Source organism: Gossypium hirsutum, chromosome D12 (assembly GCF_007990345.1).
Source record: "Gossypium hirsutum isolate 1008001.06 chromosome D12, Gossypium_hirsutum_v2.1, whole genome shotgun sequence".
Lineage (NCBI taxonomy): Eukaryota > Viridiplantae > Streptophyta > Magnoliopsida > Malvales > Malvaceae > Gossypium > Gossypium hirsutum.
In genome coordinates, this window is record NC_053448.1 from 49,317,753 (window position 1) to 49,332,696 (window position 14,944).

Sequence of the window (14,944 nt, forward strand, 5' to 3'; positions counted from 1 at the left end):
AAGTCATTTTATTTTTTTAAATAAATTTTATTTTTCAATAAAAAAGAGAACTTATGTTTCTACAGGGAAAAATCATTTTGTCTCTTTAATTTCATTTTTTTTAGAATTAATTTTAGTTTTTTCTCATAAAAAAAGAAAAACTATAGTTTTATCTCAGTAGTTGAATAACTCAATTCTTTGTAAATATTCAGATTTTTTAAAAAATATAATAAAATTAGTTCTAAAAAAAGGTATAAGTATCATGAAAACCTACAAAAGTTAGGTGACTAAAATGAGTGTAAAATAACATTGCATAACATCAAATTAACGGCAGATGATTAAAATGAAAACTGTTGTTAACAAAAGTGGCCAAGATGTAATTTTTTTTATTTTCAATGCCCAAAATGAAATTTATGAAAGTTTAATAACTAACTATGTATTTTACCTTTTAGACATTAAGTCGAATGTCATAAGTTATAGTTTAGTCCCTTTTTAGAAGCAAAGTAAATCTTATGAATAATCAACTTAGTTATGAGAGTATTTTTTATTTGTCATTCAACTATAAAAAAATTCAATTTAGCCATTAATATTTTCAAATTTTAATTTTTGATCATTTTGCCATTAAACCTTTAGTGGAAGGCTGACGTGGCCCTTTTGATTTACATAATTACAAATTTAACTCTCAAATATTTATATATTATATCAAATTGGTTATAATTCTAAAAAATCAATAAATTTAGGGGTAAATTTGTAACAGTCTAATTTTTAGTGATGTCAGAAATAGTGGTTCGAGACCACCAAATCCGAAAAATAAGCTCGTAAATTTTTATTATTTAATATTTATGAGCCAAATGTGATTTTTAAAATATTTTTGAATTAGTAATTTGTGTATTATAAGGTTTTATTAGGTTAAGTGATGTAGAAAAGAGGTATCGAGATCTCAGTCCTATAAACCGAGCCGTAAATATTTTTATAAATATTTACGAGTGTCATTAAGGTAGTATTAAAGTTTTGTTAGAAAATTTTAACATTTTGGTAGTTAATTAATTAAAAAGGACTAAATTGAAAAAGGTGCAAAGCTTGCTAATTAAAGAAATAGTAATTAAATAGCCTAAATAGTAAATAAAGGAGGACTAAAAGGGAATTGGACCCACATGGGATGGCTGAGGCGGCATAAGCATAGAAATAAGGGCAAAATTGTAAATTTTGCCAAATTTAAGTGAAATAAAAGGGAAATTGAAATTCTAGACATTTTCATCATCATTTTTCAGTTCTAAAACATTCATTGAAGAGGGTTTAAACTGGTTTTTCAATATTTTCTTCATGTAAGTTTAATTCTTGCTCTTTCCTTGAAATTTTTATGTTTTGGGACTTTTACAATTAGGTCCAACTAACCATTTCATTAGTTTTTGATTTTTTTGAAAGTTTTGGAAGATACCATTGATAAGTTTATATTATTTTAGTTATTAGATGATGAAATTGATATGTTGATGGATATTTAAAGGTATTTTATTAAAGGATTTTGGATGAAATCATGATTGAGGGATTAAATTGAAAAGTTGCTGAATTCATGGAAAATTTTGAAATTTCATGGAATTCATGCGCTGCTATTGATATATATATATGAAAATATCTAGGCTTGGAATAATTATTTAAATTGCATGAATTTCATTTTTCGAGCCTAAGGATGAAATCGTCATTAATTAAAAGTATAGGGGCAAAATGGTAATTTTGCCTAAGATGTGACTTGGATTGAATTGAATGTAAATTGTATTAAATTGATGTTAAATTTACTCGTATAGATCCTAATAGATCAAAAATGAAGTTAGATCGTGGAAAAGAAAAAGTATCGGATTAGTAGTTTACAAGTCACGAACAATTGTTAAGGTAAGTTCGTGTACCTTAATTGTGTAATATTTATAAGCTTATATTGAGTGTTGAATATGTAAATTGTGTAAATGTCATATATGTGTATGTAATTGATCTCATAACTGAAAATCCCTGATAAATAAATAAGTCCTGTTTGGATTATTAGATTCGATTGATACAGGGTTCTATTTCCCGAAATGGCAGTGCCTCTGCATATGTTGCGAACATATTGTAGCTCGAAAGAACGTCCCGTTACAAGCCCTTTCAAGCTTCTCGTTATAGTGTTCTTGCGAGCTTCTCGTTAAATGCTCTTCAGAGCATCTCGATCAGTTGTGACCCTACATGTCTTATGGGCACACCGCAGCTCTTATGAGCGTCCCGTTATATAACTCTTCGTGAGCTTCCCGATTAAAGGCTCTTTGTGAGCTTCCTGTTAGTGCTCGCTTGAACTTCCCGTTATATGGCTATCCGGCGTTACCCGTTAATTGCTCTTTGGAGCTACCCATTATAGACTCTTTGTGAGCTTCCCGTTATAGTGCTTGAAAGAGAGCTTTCTGTTTAAGTGCTCATAAAAGCATTCCCGAATATGAATTGACGAATTTATAGTATTGTACACTTCAGGTGTACTACCCAAGTATCATTCGAGATTTCAAATGATTCAACGGGTAAAATTTTGACATGAGAACATGTGAAATCAAAATGAAACTATTATCTGTATATGCATGAAATACTTGGAAACTCGATACCTGATGAGCTTATCCTTATTCTTGTTATTCACATGAAATACATGACTAACATGTTTGTTGAGGTTATATGTGTTAAGCTAATTGTCAAATTGCTTTGTATGTATTATGCATGTTTATTATATAAGTAAATGAATGGTAAGTTAATTTCCCGTTATACGAACTTACTAAGCATTAACTGCTTACTCTGTCTTATTTCCTCTGCTTTATAGTACTCGGAGGCTCGTAAAGGTTGGAAGCTGGTCGGAGCTACATCACACTATCTCACAAACTTTTTGGTATATATATAAATAGTAAACTAATTTTAGTAATAATGGCATGTATAGGTTAAATGTTACCATTAATGGCAATTTAATGTTGGTTGAAATTAGCCATTGGAATGCCTATTAAATGACATGTTTTGATATGTAAATAGTTTTGATATGCTTGATGAGTATGTTTAAAGAGTTGAATGAGGAAAATCATATAAGTATATTGGATATTAGTTTGTGATAGAGTATTTGGTAAAACATGTTTATAAGTATTAGGCTATCTTGGTAAGTTGGACATTTGATCATAGGTATTAATATGTCATGCATAAGACTTGAATTTGGCTAGGTTTAAATGTCTTGAATTGGCTCTTGAATGTGTTTAAATGTTTATATAGGTGGAATGTAAAATTGGGTGAAGAATAAGGCTTGGAAATGGCCTTATTTTGTCCACATAGGTAGAGACACGGGCATGTGTCTCAGCCGTGTGTGGCACACGGCCTAGCACATAGGCGTGTGTTCTGGCCATGTGTCCCCTGTATCTTAAAATTTAAAACAGAATGCTCAAAATTGATCTCACGGCTTGGCACACAGGCGTGTGGCTTGGCCGTGTCACCCCTGCACTTAAATGTATTGCAAGTCAGAGAGTTACACGGGCTAGGGACACGGTCGTGTGCCCTACTTCAAATATCACACGGCCTAAAACACGGGTGTGTCACTTGGCTGGGTGAGCCACACGGGCATGTGCCCCTTGCACCTTGGAAAATTTTGAAATTTCGCGAAAAATTCTCTGAGTTTTTGATTTAGTCTCGACTTGTTTCTAATGTATGTTTTGGGCCTCGAGGGCTCATATAAGAGACAATATGATAAATTTATGACTAATCTCTGATATGAATGTAAAGTAATATGAAATATTTGAGTCTGATCAGTAAAGCCTGGTAATGCTCTTAAACCCTGTTCCGGCGACGGATACTAGTTAGGGGTGTTACAAAATTACACCCATGGTCACTCTAAATTTTTTTCCTCAATTTAGTCATTCTAATTAAGATAATTGTTCAAAGTAGTCATTGCCATTAAAACTTTCGTCAATTCACCAACGACTTACTAACGTGGGACATTAGCCCATTGAGTGACTGATGAATTTTTTAAAAACTTTTGATTGAATTTTTTAATGGATCCAACATGTCACAGTTGTCTTGGGTTCAGCTTCAGAAAAGGCTTTTCCATCCCTCCAAAAAAAAAAAGCGAGAGAAGAGAAAGAAAAAAAATATTTTGGCCTAATTATAGAGAGGTATCCAAATTTAATCAAAAGTCAAAATATGTCACATGTCAGTCACTCAATATGTAATATCCCCAAGACCTCATTGGTTGAAAATAATATAAGATAGATTTTTAGTGAAATAAGATATAAAGAAAGTAAATGATAAGGGGTGTTAGAGAAAAATGAAACAAGAAGTATGTTGTGAAATATTAATTTGAGTTAGGGATTAAATCGTAAAATATGAAAAGTTTAGTGGTTATAAATATTTAAAATGTGAGAGGTTAAAGTATAAATATAAAAAAGTTGAAGGCCTAATAGTGCAGAATCTTAAGGGTGAAAGGGTCTATACAATAAGGAAAATGGATGAATAAGGACCAAATTGAACAAATAAAGAAATGAGAAGGATTAAATTGAAAATTTTACCAAAAATATGTCATGAAAATGATGGAATTGTAGAAAAAGTACAAGGGTAAAATAGTTATTTCCTAAATAAGATAATTATAAGAAAATATCATGGATATGGACAAATTTGGGCCATTGGATTAAATTAAAAAGTAAAAAAAAATTATGGCCACTGGAATGAAATCATTAAAACTTAGATTGTTTTATTAATTAATAATATTTTATTAAAGATATTTTGATATAAAAATGGAGAAAATTCTCCATTTCTCCATGCTTCAATCGTCCAACACCAATATAAATAGGAGAAGAGTTTTGCTTTTTATGCAATTTAGTCCCTTACCAAGAAATCTCACTATTTCACCCGAAATTCTTGGAAATTTCAATAAACAATGAAGAGAAAAGAGGAAATAGAGTTCCTAGAGAGCATGTTCATCACTTTAGAAGCGAGAAATAGGTAGATGAAACTGAAAAAGATTAAAAGAAAATAGAAGGATAGTGAGGATGATGAGAAAGAAATGGAAGTAAGGAAAAAGGGAAGAAACTCTTGACAAAAAAGGAAAATTTTCATACAAAACCATACTTGTATGCAATAAGTTGAATTAAATATGTTGTGAATAAAATGTATGAAATGTGTATTTTAATCTAAATTCTTGAAATAGAAAGTATGTAATAAAACATGACATGTAGAATTTTGAAATTCTAAGCTTTCAAGTAAGTGATAATATAACGTGTGTTGTGAAAAACATTAAGATTAAGAAATGAGCATCTTGTCCATACATAAATATGAGTGATTAAATTGAATAGAAATCGAATGTATAATGACTATGTATGATTAAATAAAAGTAATGTAAAGAACCTTTTCTGATTTCAGACAAAGATTAGCCTCAGCTCCGACAATTGTTGTCCAGTAATTCTGAATCTTTTGTTTCATTTCATGCTTTCAGAAGTTTATTATTGATATTTAGTTTTTTTAAAAGCTAATATAATGTATTACAAATAATATAAATATATTTCTTGGGTTTCATTTTTTTATGTTTTTTTTTTATAAAATTTTAGAATTTTTATCAAAAAGTTTTAACAATATTCCATTTAAAAATATTTCTACTTATTATTTTTTGAATTTTTTTTAAAATTAAGACTAAATTGATCACCAAGAGTTAAATTTATTAAATTTTTAAAAAATTATGATCAAATTGATAGAATGTGAATAATACAGTTAAAACCATGCAAACGAATGGAATTTGATGATTTGTGAAGCATATTTAATTGTATTGATTGTACATATTTAAAAAAAGGCTTTGGACAAGGAAATAAAAATTGGGTTGCAAAGTAGGTTTGAAGAAAGACGAATGCAAAGTTGTTAGATAAACAAAATCACTTAGAAGTACAAATCCGCATAGTTGCAGAAGAAGAAAAAAAGGAAGAGAATATAAATGAATGTATCGAGCAGTTGCGCAAAGAGTTTGTCCAGAAGCATTGATTGCAATCAAGAAGAATTTTGGGGACTTCCTTTTTAGCTCTTTAAGTAGGTCCTTTGACCCTATTAATGGAGAAGGCCAAAGCATGAGAGGGTTGGAAAAAGGTTGTCCACGCAGAAGAACTGTGTTTAATTATTTGTTTTTTTTAAATAACTCATTTAAATTGACATAAAGAGGAGATTTTATATATAATTATTTGTTTTTTTTAAATAACTCATTTAAATTGACATAAAGAGGAGATTTTATATAGATGTGTATATTAATAATTTTTGTCTTTAAAAATGGATGACATATCTTTATTTCATTAGTTCTTAAAAATTAAAGTTTTTAGGGTCATTATATATAATATATGTAAACTCAACAATAAGAATCGAATCCATACTCAAAACCTTTTTGAAGGTTACACTCAAAATTTTTTTACAATCTCTCAATTTAAGGTTAAGTTATTATTGTTGTTATGTAAAAATGCTTTTAAAAAATTGTATTTGGAAAAATATGGTGAGAAAGTGCTGTAAAAAGTGTGATTTATTAATTTAATGTGTTTAGCATTATTGAAAAAAATTGTTGTTGAAAGTCAAAATGTTCGTATTAAAGTTAAAAAATTCATGTAATAACTAGTGTTAATAGTTCCACAATAACAATTATTATTAAAGTTTCAACTACATTAGTAGTCATTCAACTATGATTTTTTTTTTAGTTATCCAATTATCTTATACTTTTGGGTAATTCTATTTTTACGTTAGTCAGCTGTCAGCTGGTCACAAAAAATAAAATTGAATAGTTAAACAATTATTTTGTAACTTTTCATAATTGGATGATTAAAAAAGAAAAAAAATCATAATTAGATCATATTTATTGTACTTTACCTTTAAAATTAAATAAAATGATATTTATATAATTTAATTTAATTATTTAAGTCATAGATAGTAGTAATATTATAACAATTATTATTTATGCAATTTAAAAAAATTAATATGAGTGATAATATTTTCACATCCCAAACCCCTAAACCCAAAAGTCAATACACTTGAAAAGCTTGGCTCTAAAAGCATTTTTTCAAAAATTAAAGTGATTTCGTATTTTTATATAATTAATATTTTAATAATTAAATTTTTGTTTATTAAATTTTCATTCAAAAAATTATACAAAAATAAATAAGTTGAACAATTTAATCATATAAAAATATTATTTAAAGATGCAAAAACTTTTTAATTTTACATTTTTCATCCAAAAACAAAGTGATTTTAATATTAAGGAAGTTTCCTCAAAACATGTAGTCTAAACAATTTAAATTTAAAATTAATGAAAACATAAATATATTTATAATAGAATTTATCACTTGAAGCTGGTATCAATTATAGATATAGATGAAATGGCTTATGTCTATCAATTGGTAGTCAAAGTCAGAGAATAAGAGGGTGGGTAGGTCACTTCATTTTCTTTAGCACCAATTACTGACAAAATTTTCTCTTTCCATTTCTGTTTCAATAACTTTTACTGCACATTCCTCATTTTACTCTTTCCGCGTTCTCGACTCTCTTCTTCTTTTCCCACCATCTCTTCCTTTCCTTTCTCTATATTTCTTCATAACAGAACACCATTCATCACTCATCATATTTATATTAATCAGTCTCACAGCAAAGAAATGGTGAGTCTATTCTTCCATCACTAACTGTTGCTGTCTCCTTTTATATTGTTTTTTTTTATTTGATGTTAGTTTTTCTCTCATGGCTGGTTCCCAGGAAAATTTAGATTTTTGAGTATTGTATTCATTGCATCACTGATATTCTCAGGAAAAGAACAGGCAGTAAAGCTTCTTGGGTTAATATATATGGTTTTTGCTGAAACTTTTTACTTTTTCATGAATTCAACAACTTTATAGTTGGTGTCGAAATTAATATGTTTCCCAGATTGTGTATTGATTGCATCGTTGCGTATCCTTGGAATTTGAGTAATTATTAAAGCAGCAAAACTTGGAATGAATTGTTATTTGTAGGTGGGCTGCGGGATATACATAAAGAAGGAAAGAGATTGGGTTAGAAGCCTTGTGGAAAGCGAGTTCTTTGGGGTTTGTGTTGAACATCAAAACCTGAGAAAAAATGAGAAAAACGTGTTTTGCATCCATTGTAGTATTGGGTTTTGCAGGCATTGTAAGGCTCACACTCACCATCCCTCCTTTCAGATTTGCAAATATGTCTATCAAGATGTTGTTCGTCTTCAAGAAATCCACAAACTTCTCGACTGTTCGAAAATTCAGGTTTTATTTCTCTTTTTTATTTGTCATAGCTACCTGGGTGATTATGGTCATCTCTATAATTATTTCCCAATTTTAATTTTTTATAATTCCCACAAAAATCTGGGTCTGGTTGAATCATGTGACAGACATACAAAATCAATGGTGAGAAAGCTGTACATTTGAATCCTCGGCCTCAAGGTAAAGATGCCAAGCCATGTACAAAATCAAAAACTGGTGCTGCTTGTGAAATTTGTGGAAGATACCTTCAAGACCCTCCTAATCGTTTTTGTTCCATTGCATGCAAGGTAATTTCACTTTTAATTCTCCGACTGACATAAGTAATAAAGTGACCAATGCCTGAATCCGAGTAATTAATAATATTGAAATGGTCAGGTAACGGCCGTTGATTTGAAGCCTAAAGACCCAAGTCATAAACTGGAGTTGCCAATACAAGAGCTTCCAGATAAACTTTCCTGGAAACACAGTCAAAATGCAGAAACAAACTCGGAAGAAAAGCAATCCACCATCTCGTCAACCGATGTTTCGGAGGAGATGAAACCATGTTTAAGCACAAGTTTAAAGCCTAGGAAACGAATGACCAAAAGAAAAGGCATTGCCCATAGATCTCCTCTCACTTGATACTCAAACAACAGAAATCCATAGCTATATAACAGTTGATATATAGGTAGAATTTCAACTGCATTTTTAAATTATTCCTCCTCAGATATTGTACAGTATAGGATAGAAAATGGATGAAATGTTAGATTGTGAAGCATTATTTTAAGTTCCATTTTGAATATTTTTATGTACCACTTTTTAACAGATCTTGTTTTCATGTTCTTTTTAAATCCCAAACATGATTTAATTATCTTAGTCATGTTTTAATTAGTATTATATATTAAGCATGGGTTGTAATGGACCAACTGCTTGTCTGGATCTTTGTCGGTATAAGGACTGGTGTTTATGTCTCATATCTGTTTTTGGGACCATCTCCTTTGATTGTGGCAGCATATTTATTTATAAATATACACCTCTAGTTTTTTTTTTAATATAAGTAATTAAAATAAAAAATCAAATAACATAAAAACCTTAAATTTTAAACAATTCTTATTACAATCCACTGTCTAGAAACTCAAATTTTTTTTAAAAAATTGATTGCATAAAAATAAAAAATATTAACTTCTGGAAAAAAATAAAATTATTAAAAGTTGTAAAAGAAATAAATTTTGAAAAATTAATTATTAAAAACTTATTTAATTAAAGTTAAATTAAGCTGGAAAATATAGTAGATATAGATATTTTGTTATCTTTAAAATTTAATGATATGACACTATTTTATTGATTCCTAAAAATTATACTTTTTAGAATATACTAATATGAATTATTCCTTAATAAAATATATGAAAATTATTTTTTTAATTTGTACTTCAATTTCAAATAAAAAATCATTTATTGTATTAGAAAAAAATTTAAAATATTAAATTTGTTGATAATAAATGATATATATATTTAGAACTATCTATTTTTTTTCAACATTTAAATAATAAGATAAATATTTTTTAGTGCGTTTGAATAATACATGCTTTACTCACGATATCTTACCTTAACAATAATATTAATATTAATTAAATCTAATAAATAATATTTTTTAAACAGTCAAATTATTTCCAGTCTCCTATACAGCAACAAACAGAGTATTGTATGAATGGATCAGGGTTGATAGATTTGAATCACGAAAATATGATATGAAATCTGTGGCATAAGTGGTGGTGGACCCGCACGTTATTATGATTATTTTTATTATAATAAAAAAAATAAAATTATAGATGAAAAGAAAATGTTCCCGTAAAAATAAGGTGTGAGAATGAGGTCTCAAAGGGGTGGGTTGCAAAATTATTCACTTATGAAGTGAGTCACATAATGTTATTATTTTCATTTTTTTAAAATAAGATTTAGATGTTATCTAGAAATTAAACTTGTTAATTAAAATTTTTACCCCTTTCAACATCTTTACTCTTTTGACCATAAAGTCCAAAAAGGAAGTTAATAAACAAGAAGAAATTGGAGATAAAAATGCAGAGCCTTTAATCTCAAAAAATAATATAAAAAGATAGAGAAAAGGAAGGCTTGAAAGTAATTTGTTATATGGGATCAATATGTTAAATTAATTCCACTAAAACTAATGTAACTATGAAACTACAAGCAACCATTCGTCTAGGAAGCTTTGCCTTTTTTTTGTTTTTCTCTTAAACCTAAAAATATCTGAAAAAAATAAAACCTAGAAATATGAAGTGGGAAAATATTTCATCAGTCCCTGTTCCACGTAACAACAACGTGTCAATTTCTGATACATTCTAACACGGAGTGCCAAAAGACAAGATGGGAAAGAGTACAGGTATTAAAATAACAAATTAAAAGTACAGATGCCACATTGATAAATTTGTCAAAGTACAGGGGTGAAACTTTCTATTATCCCACTATAAAATATGAAAAAGAAAATTACAACCAGTTTTAAAAGAAAAGAAAATTAAATATTGATAAATAAAACTTGGAATCTCAGCCCATTTCCGGGGAAAGGCTGATTATTATCCGTTTTCTTACCGTTGAAAGTTAAAACTCAACGCGTTTTACGCTCATAAAGACGCTTTTGCCCCTATCTCTATCACAATCCGATTCCATCCAAGCTACATTTTTCCATTGATATCGTAGGTTTCTTTGTGAATCTTCTTCTTGGGAATTCTTTCTCCAATCATGTCGGTGAGTTTATTTCTTTACCTTCTTTTCTTCTTCTTCTTTTTTTAAATGTTTTTGATGAATGGTGACCCTTTGTTTAGTTAGATCCAACAGCTTATTCTTTATGGGGTGTTAAAAAAAAAAGGACTTACTGAAAGAGAATTGTGGGTTTTGCTGTGTTTGGTTGCTGGGAAAGTATAGGAAAAATGAGACCGTAAATGCTGGGATTATATTGTAGTTCTTCGGGTTTTTAGACTCCACCTTCGTGGGTTATGAAAACAACTTCGATACAAAGATTCAGTTGGAGATACTTCCTTTAGTTTTTTTTTCTTTTTCTTTTTCTTTTTGAAGCAAAACTTGGAGCTTATGAACTGTTATTGAAAAATCATGAATTGCCCTGTGAAAATTGTAATTTTGATGTTTTTAACCAAAAAAAGATCGTAGGTTTTCCTCTTATGTTGTATGACATTGGAGTTTGATGATCATTTTATAATTACTTGTGTGGATTTGCCTTACATTTCATGCTATTTCTAGTTTATGAATCTTGTTTTATAGTTTTTAATGCAATGTTTGAAACATGATTCGTTGATATATGATTTAATTACAATTGATGTTTTGTTTCCAAGCATTATAAGCATATTCAGCATTGTTTCTGTTGATGTGGCAATGACTAGTGAGCATTTTCCTTTGGTAAATTGTTATCTGTATTCCGCTTTTACTTGCCATCTATATTACTCCGACTCCGGTGCATTGGATATGGGCATATTCAATTGTTTAAAGTTTTTCCATATATTTGGAGGATCCTTGGAGGGTTATATGCCCTTACCATATCCAAATATGCATCGGATACTGTATACTTTAAGAAAAATGAAGAGCCAGGCAATGTAGCTTTCCGTGAATCCTCTGGTTGAATATCTTACAATTGTAATTGTGAACCTGGTTTTTGTTTATGTTTGTGGTGTTCGTTTAGTATATCGATGTCCATCATACCTGTCCCATGCTATTTAGCTCAATATTTCATTTTTTGCCAAGTAGAGCTTCTCTCTTTTACACCTTACTGATTGTGGCATATGCAGGTCACCTTGGATCATATGGATCTCTGTCTTGGAGCAGTACCATGTACAAATGCTACAACGAACTGGATGATCAATGTTTCGGATGTGAGGAAAAAACGTTTTTATTTTTTTTTCTGTTGGTGCAATTAACAATAGAGCTCTGTTGATTATTATTTCCTATAGTTAAACCTCTTTTAGACTTCTAAATTAGATATTTATATTTGCAGCTTTTTTATAATAGCATTTAGTATCGAAAAATCCATGAATTTTTGCCTTCTCGCACACTATTTTTGGGTTGAGAAGAGTATAAATTAACTTAACTTTTATCTCTTTGTTTTTCGAAAGATTTTATACATATCATAACAAGTTTTATCTTGAAATTTTTTGATGAGTATGACTCTTATGATATCCACTGGCCGTAGAACTCGAAAACAAAGCAAGCAGGTTCATATTTTAGCTATATGTTTATTTAATTGCAAATTAAGGTATCAAAAGGTTGAGTTGTGAAATTAAGATACTTGAATCAATTCAAAATGTAACAAACATCAAAACCTGCTTGTGACGTATTCGAACTTTATCACTAGTATATAGGAATAATAATCAGAAATTCTAAAAGCAGTGATCCTTGTTATAAAATGCAAGCATAATTTGTCTGCTCTTGTGTTCTGTACAGATAAGAACAGTTAAGGTCAGTAATATCTCACCATCTGCTTCAGAGAGGGATATCAAAGAATTCTTTTGTTTCTCTGGTGACATTCAGTATGTTGAAATGCGAAGGTGAGTACCGTCGATTGGAGTGCAACTGAGTTGTTTCGGGAAGTGGTGCTTAAGATTGTGAGGAATTTTGCAGGGAGACTGGAAATGCTCAAGTCGCTTATGTTACCTTCAAAGAGTCGCAAGGAGCGGATACAGCAATGCTGTTGACTGTATGTTAATCAGTGAGATTAAACTTGATGGTATCGGACGACAAAAGCTAAATTGTTTTGACTCTTCATTTTTTTCTTGAAATATTCATGTCCAACACATATCCAGACATGGGAATCGAGAAATGATTTTCAGATGACTCTCCAAATTCATTAAAATTTTGGCAAAATTAAGCATATCCATGTCAAACACATAACAATATTCGACAGTCTCTTTGAGTCTAAGTAACATAGGGTAAAAGCGTTACCAAAGGCACTGAGATATCTTGAGATATTAGCTTTAATGCTTTATGAATTTTGAATTGATAGGAAACTTGAAACATCTGGAAATAAATTAATAATGTTTTTGCATGGTCAAACCTATTCGAAGACATCTTTCAAAAAGAGAAATCGGAAGCGAAGAATCAAACTTGACTCAAAGTTTAAAGGTCCGTTCTTTGCAAACTTATATCAACTTTGTCTTTGTTGTATCTTAAAAGGTAAGGGGGTTCTTGTGAGAGAATCACTATCCGAGTCCTAATGGTAAAACCTCGAATATGCAGCTGTACATGCTTGCTTTCTACTTATTTGAATTGAGTGCTCATTTTGATTAATTCAACTTATTCGTTGATTCAGGGAGCTACAATAATTGACTTTTCCGTCAATATCTCACCGGCTGAGGATTATGAGCTACCCCCCAGAGCTCTCCAATCTAACGTGGTATAGTTCCTCCTTTAAACTGTATCATACAGCTTTTATCTCTATAGGATGATTGATGCAGTACAACACTTCACATGACATGCATCAGTGAGAAAAATACCTATATTTAGTTGTCTCAATATGTTTATAACCCTTCTATTGTGCGTGCTTTTAGCTTGTGGAAAAATGCCAGAGTCTATGTTTTGTTTTTGGATGCATATATTAGTTATGCCAGTAGCTACTTACTTCCAGATACTATTATAGCAAATGCATGATCACTCGTATTTCAAAACTGTTGCTTTGATTCTTTATCATATTGAACACATATTTATGAGAACACAACAACTAATTCTTTTGCTCTCGCTCGAGCAGTCTTATTTGTATTTTTGTGCTTATATCTATTTGCAAGTCATGTTTTTCTCAAGCATTCATTAGAATTTGATGGAAAGAAATGACTGCATTTTCGCTGTCTTATGCTTAAATCATCATTTTACGGTTATCTTTATGAAGGAGAAAAAGCCAGATGCTACGGATTCTAATGTGAATAAGGCTGAAGATATGATGAGCACGATGCTGGCCAAAGGTTTTATCTTGGGAAAGGATGCTATCAGCAGGGCAAAGGCATTTGATGAACGGCATCACTTGATTGCAAATGCCTCTGCTGCAGTCACTTCAATTGATGAGAAAATGGGTCTGCGTGAAAAGTTTACCATCGGGACAACCGTTGTAAATGAAAAGATGCGAGAGATGGACGAGCGGTTCCAAGTGTCCGAAATGACGAAATCTGCATTGACTGTTGCTGAGCTTAAGGCAAGTAGTGCAGGAACAGCCATCATGAGCAACCCTTATGTATCCACAGGAGCTTCGTGGCTTTCAAATGCATTCAGTGTAGTTGCGAGGGCCGCAGAGGACGTGAGCATGTTGGCAAGGGAGAAGGTCGAAAAGTCTGAGGCAGAAAAAAAGGACATTATTTACAAGGAGAGAACAGGGATCATCAATGACTTTGCTCATCTCCATCTCGATGAAACTTCATCACCAAGCCTATGATAGTTCCGACTTGTTGATTCAACCGATAGCAAACTGTATGGAATGATATGATTGCTTTTGAATTTTTTCAATTTTCCCTTTAATGCCTTGATTCTTTCCATCCTTGCTTGTTGTACAATACATTGTTACAAGGGGTTATAATTGATTCAAATAAATTTTAAATATAGAGTTTGTGTAAAATATTTTATTATTTGTCTTTTATTCTTTGGTACATATTTGTTGTTCTTCTTTTGAAAAGCTTTTAATAATAATAGTAATAATCAATTGATTATTATCCTTTTAATAAATGATT

The 14,944-nt window shown here is 30.4% G+C and overlaps 2 protein-coding genes across 3 annotated transcripts; both read left to right on the forward strand.

The window, feature by feature from the left end:
- The first annotated feature begins 7,434 nt into the window (after positions 1-7,434).
- Positions 7,435-9,084, forward strand: LOC107946315 (protein RGF1 INDUCIBLE TRANSCRIPTION FACTOR 1). 2 transcript variants are annotated; one of them, XM_041106946.1, is made up of 5 exons: positions 7,435-7,628; positions 7,977-8,048; positions 8,163-8,237; positions 8,363-8,521; positions 8,610-9,084. In XM_041106946.1, exons 1-5 carry the CDS (start codon positions 7,626-7,628, stop codon positions 8,853-8,855), a joined length of 555 nt encoding a protein of 184 aa, XP_040962880.1. In that variant the 5' UTR covers positions 7,435-7,625; the 3' UTR covers positions 8,856-9,084. The 2 variants fall into 2 exon arrangements, with proteins under 2 accessions (XP_040962880.1, XP_016736069.1); XM_016880580.2 differs by having other exon boundaries at positions 7,439-7,628; positions 7,977-8,237.
- A 1,676-nt stretch (positions 9,085-10,760) lies between these two features.
- LOC107946316 (binding partner of ACD11 1) lies at positions 10,761-14,816 on the forward strand. Its single transcript, XM_016880581.2, has 6 exons — positions 10,761-10,973; positions 12,026-12,109; positions 12,678-12,781; positions 12,855-12,930; positions 13,543-13,626; positions 14,116-14,816. The coding sequence occupies exons 1-6, from the start codon at positions 10,968-10,970 to the stop codon at positions 14,650-14,652; spliced, it is 891 nt and encodes a 296-aa protein (XP_016736070.1). The 5' UTR covers positions 10,761-10,967; the 3' UTR covers positions 14,653-14,816.
- The last annotated feature ends 128 nt before the right edge of the window (positions 14,817-14,944 follow it).

Excerpts from the sequence above, each read along its gene's own strand:
- LOC107946316 (XM_016880581.2), top strand. Across the intron at positions 12,782-12,854 it reads CAGTATGTTGAAATGCGAAG|GGAGACTGGAAATGCTCAAG; the intron begins GTGAGTACCGTC and ends GGAATTTTGCAG. Across the intron at positions 12,931-13,542 it reads ATACAGCAATGCTGTTGACT|GGAGCTACAATAATTGACTT; the intron begins GTATGTTAATCA and ends TCGTTGATTCAG.
- LOC107946315 (XM_016880580.2), top strand. Across the intron at positions 8,238-8,362 it reads TCGACTGTTCGAAAATTCAG|ACATACAAAATCAATGGTGA; the intron begins GTTTTATTTCTC and ends ATCATGTGACAG. Across the intron at positions 8,522-8,609 it reads TTTGTTCCATTGCATGCAAG|GTAACGGCCGTTGATTTGAA; the intron begins GTAATTTCACTT and ends TGAAATGGTCAG.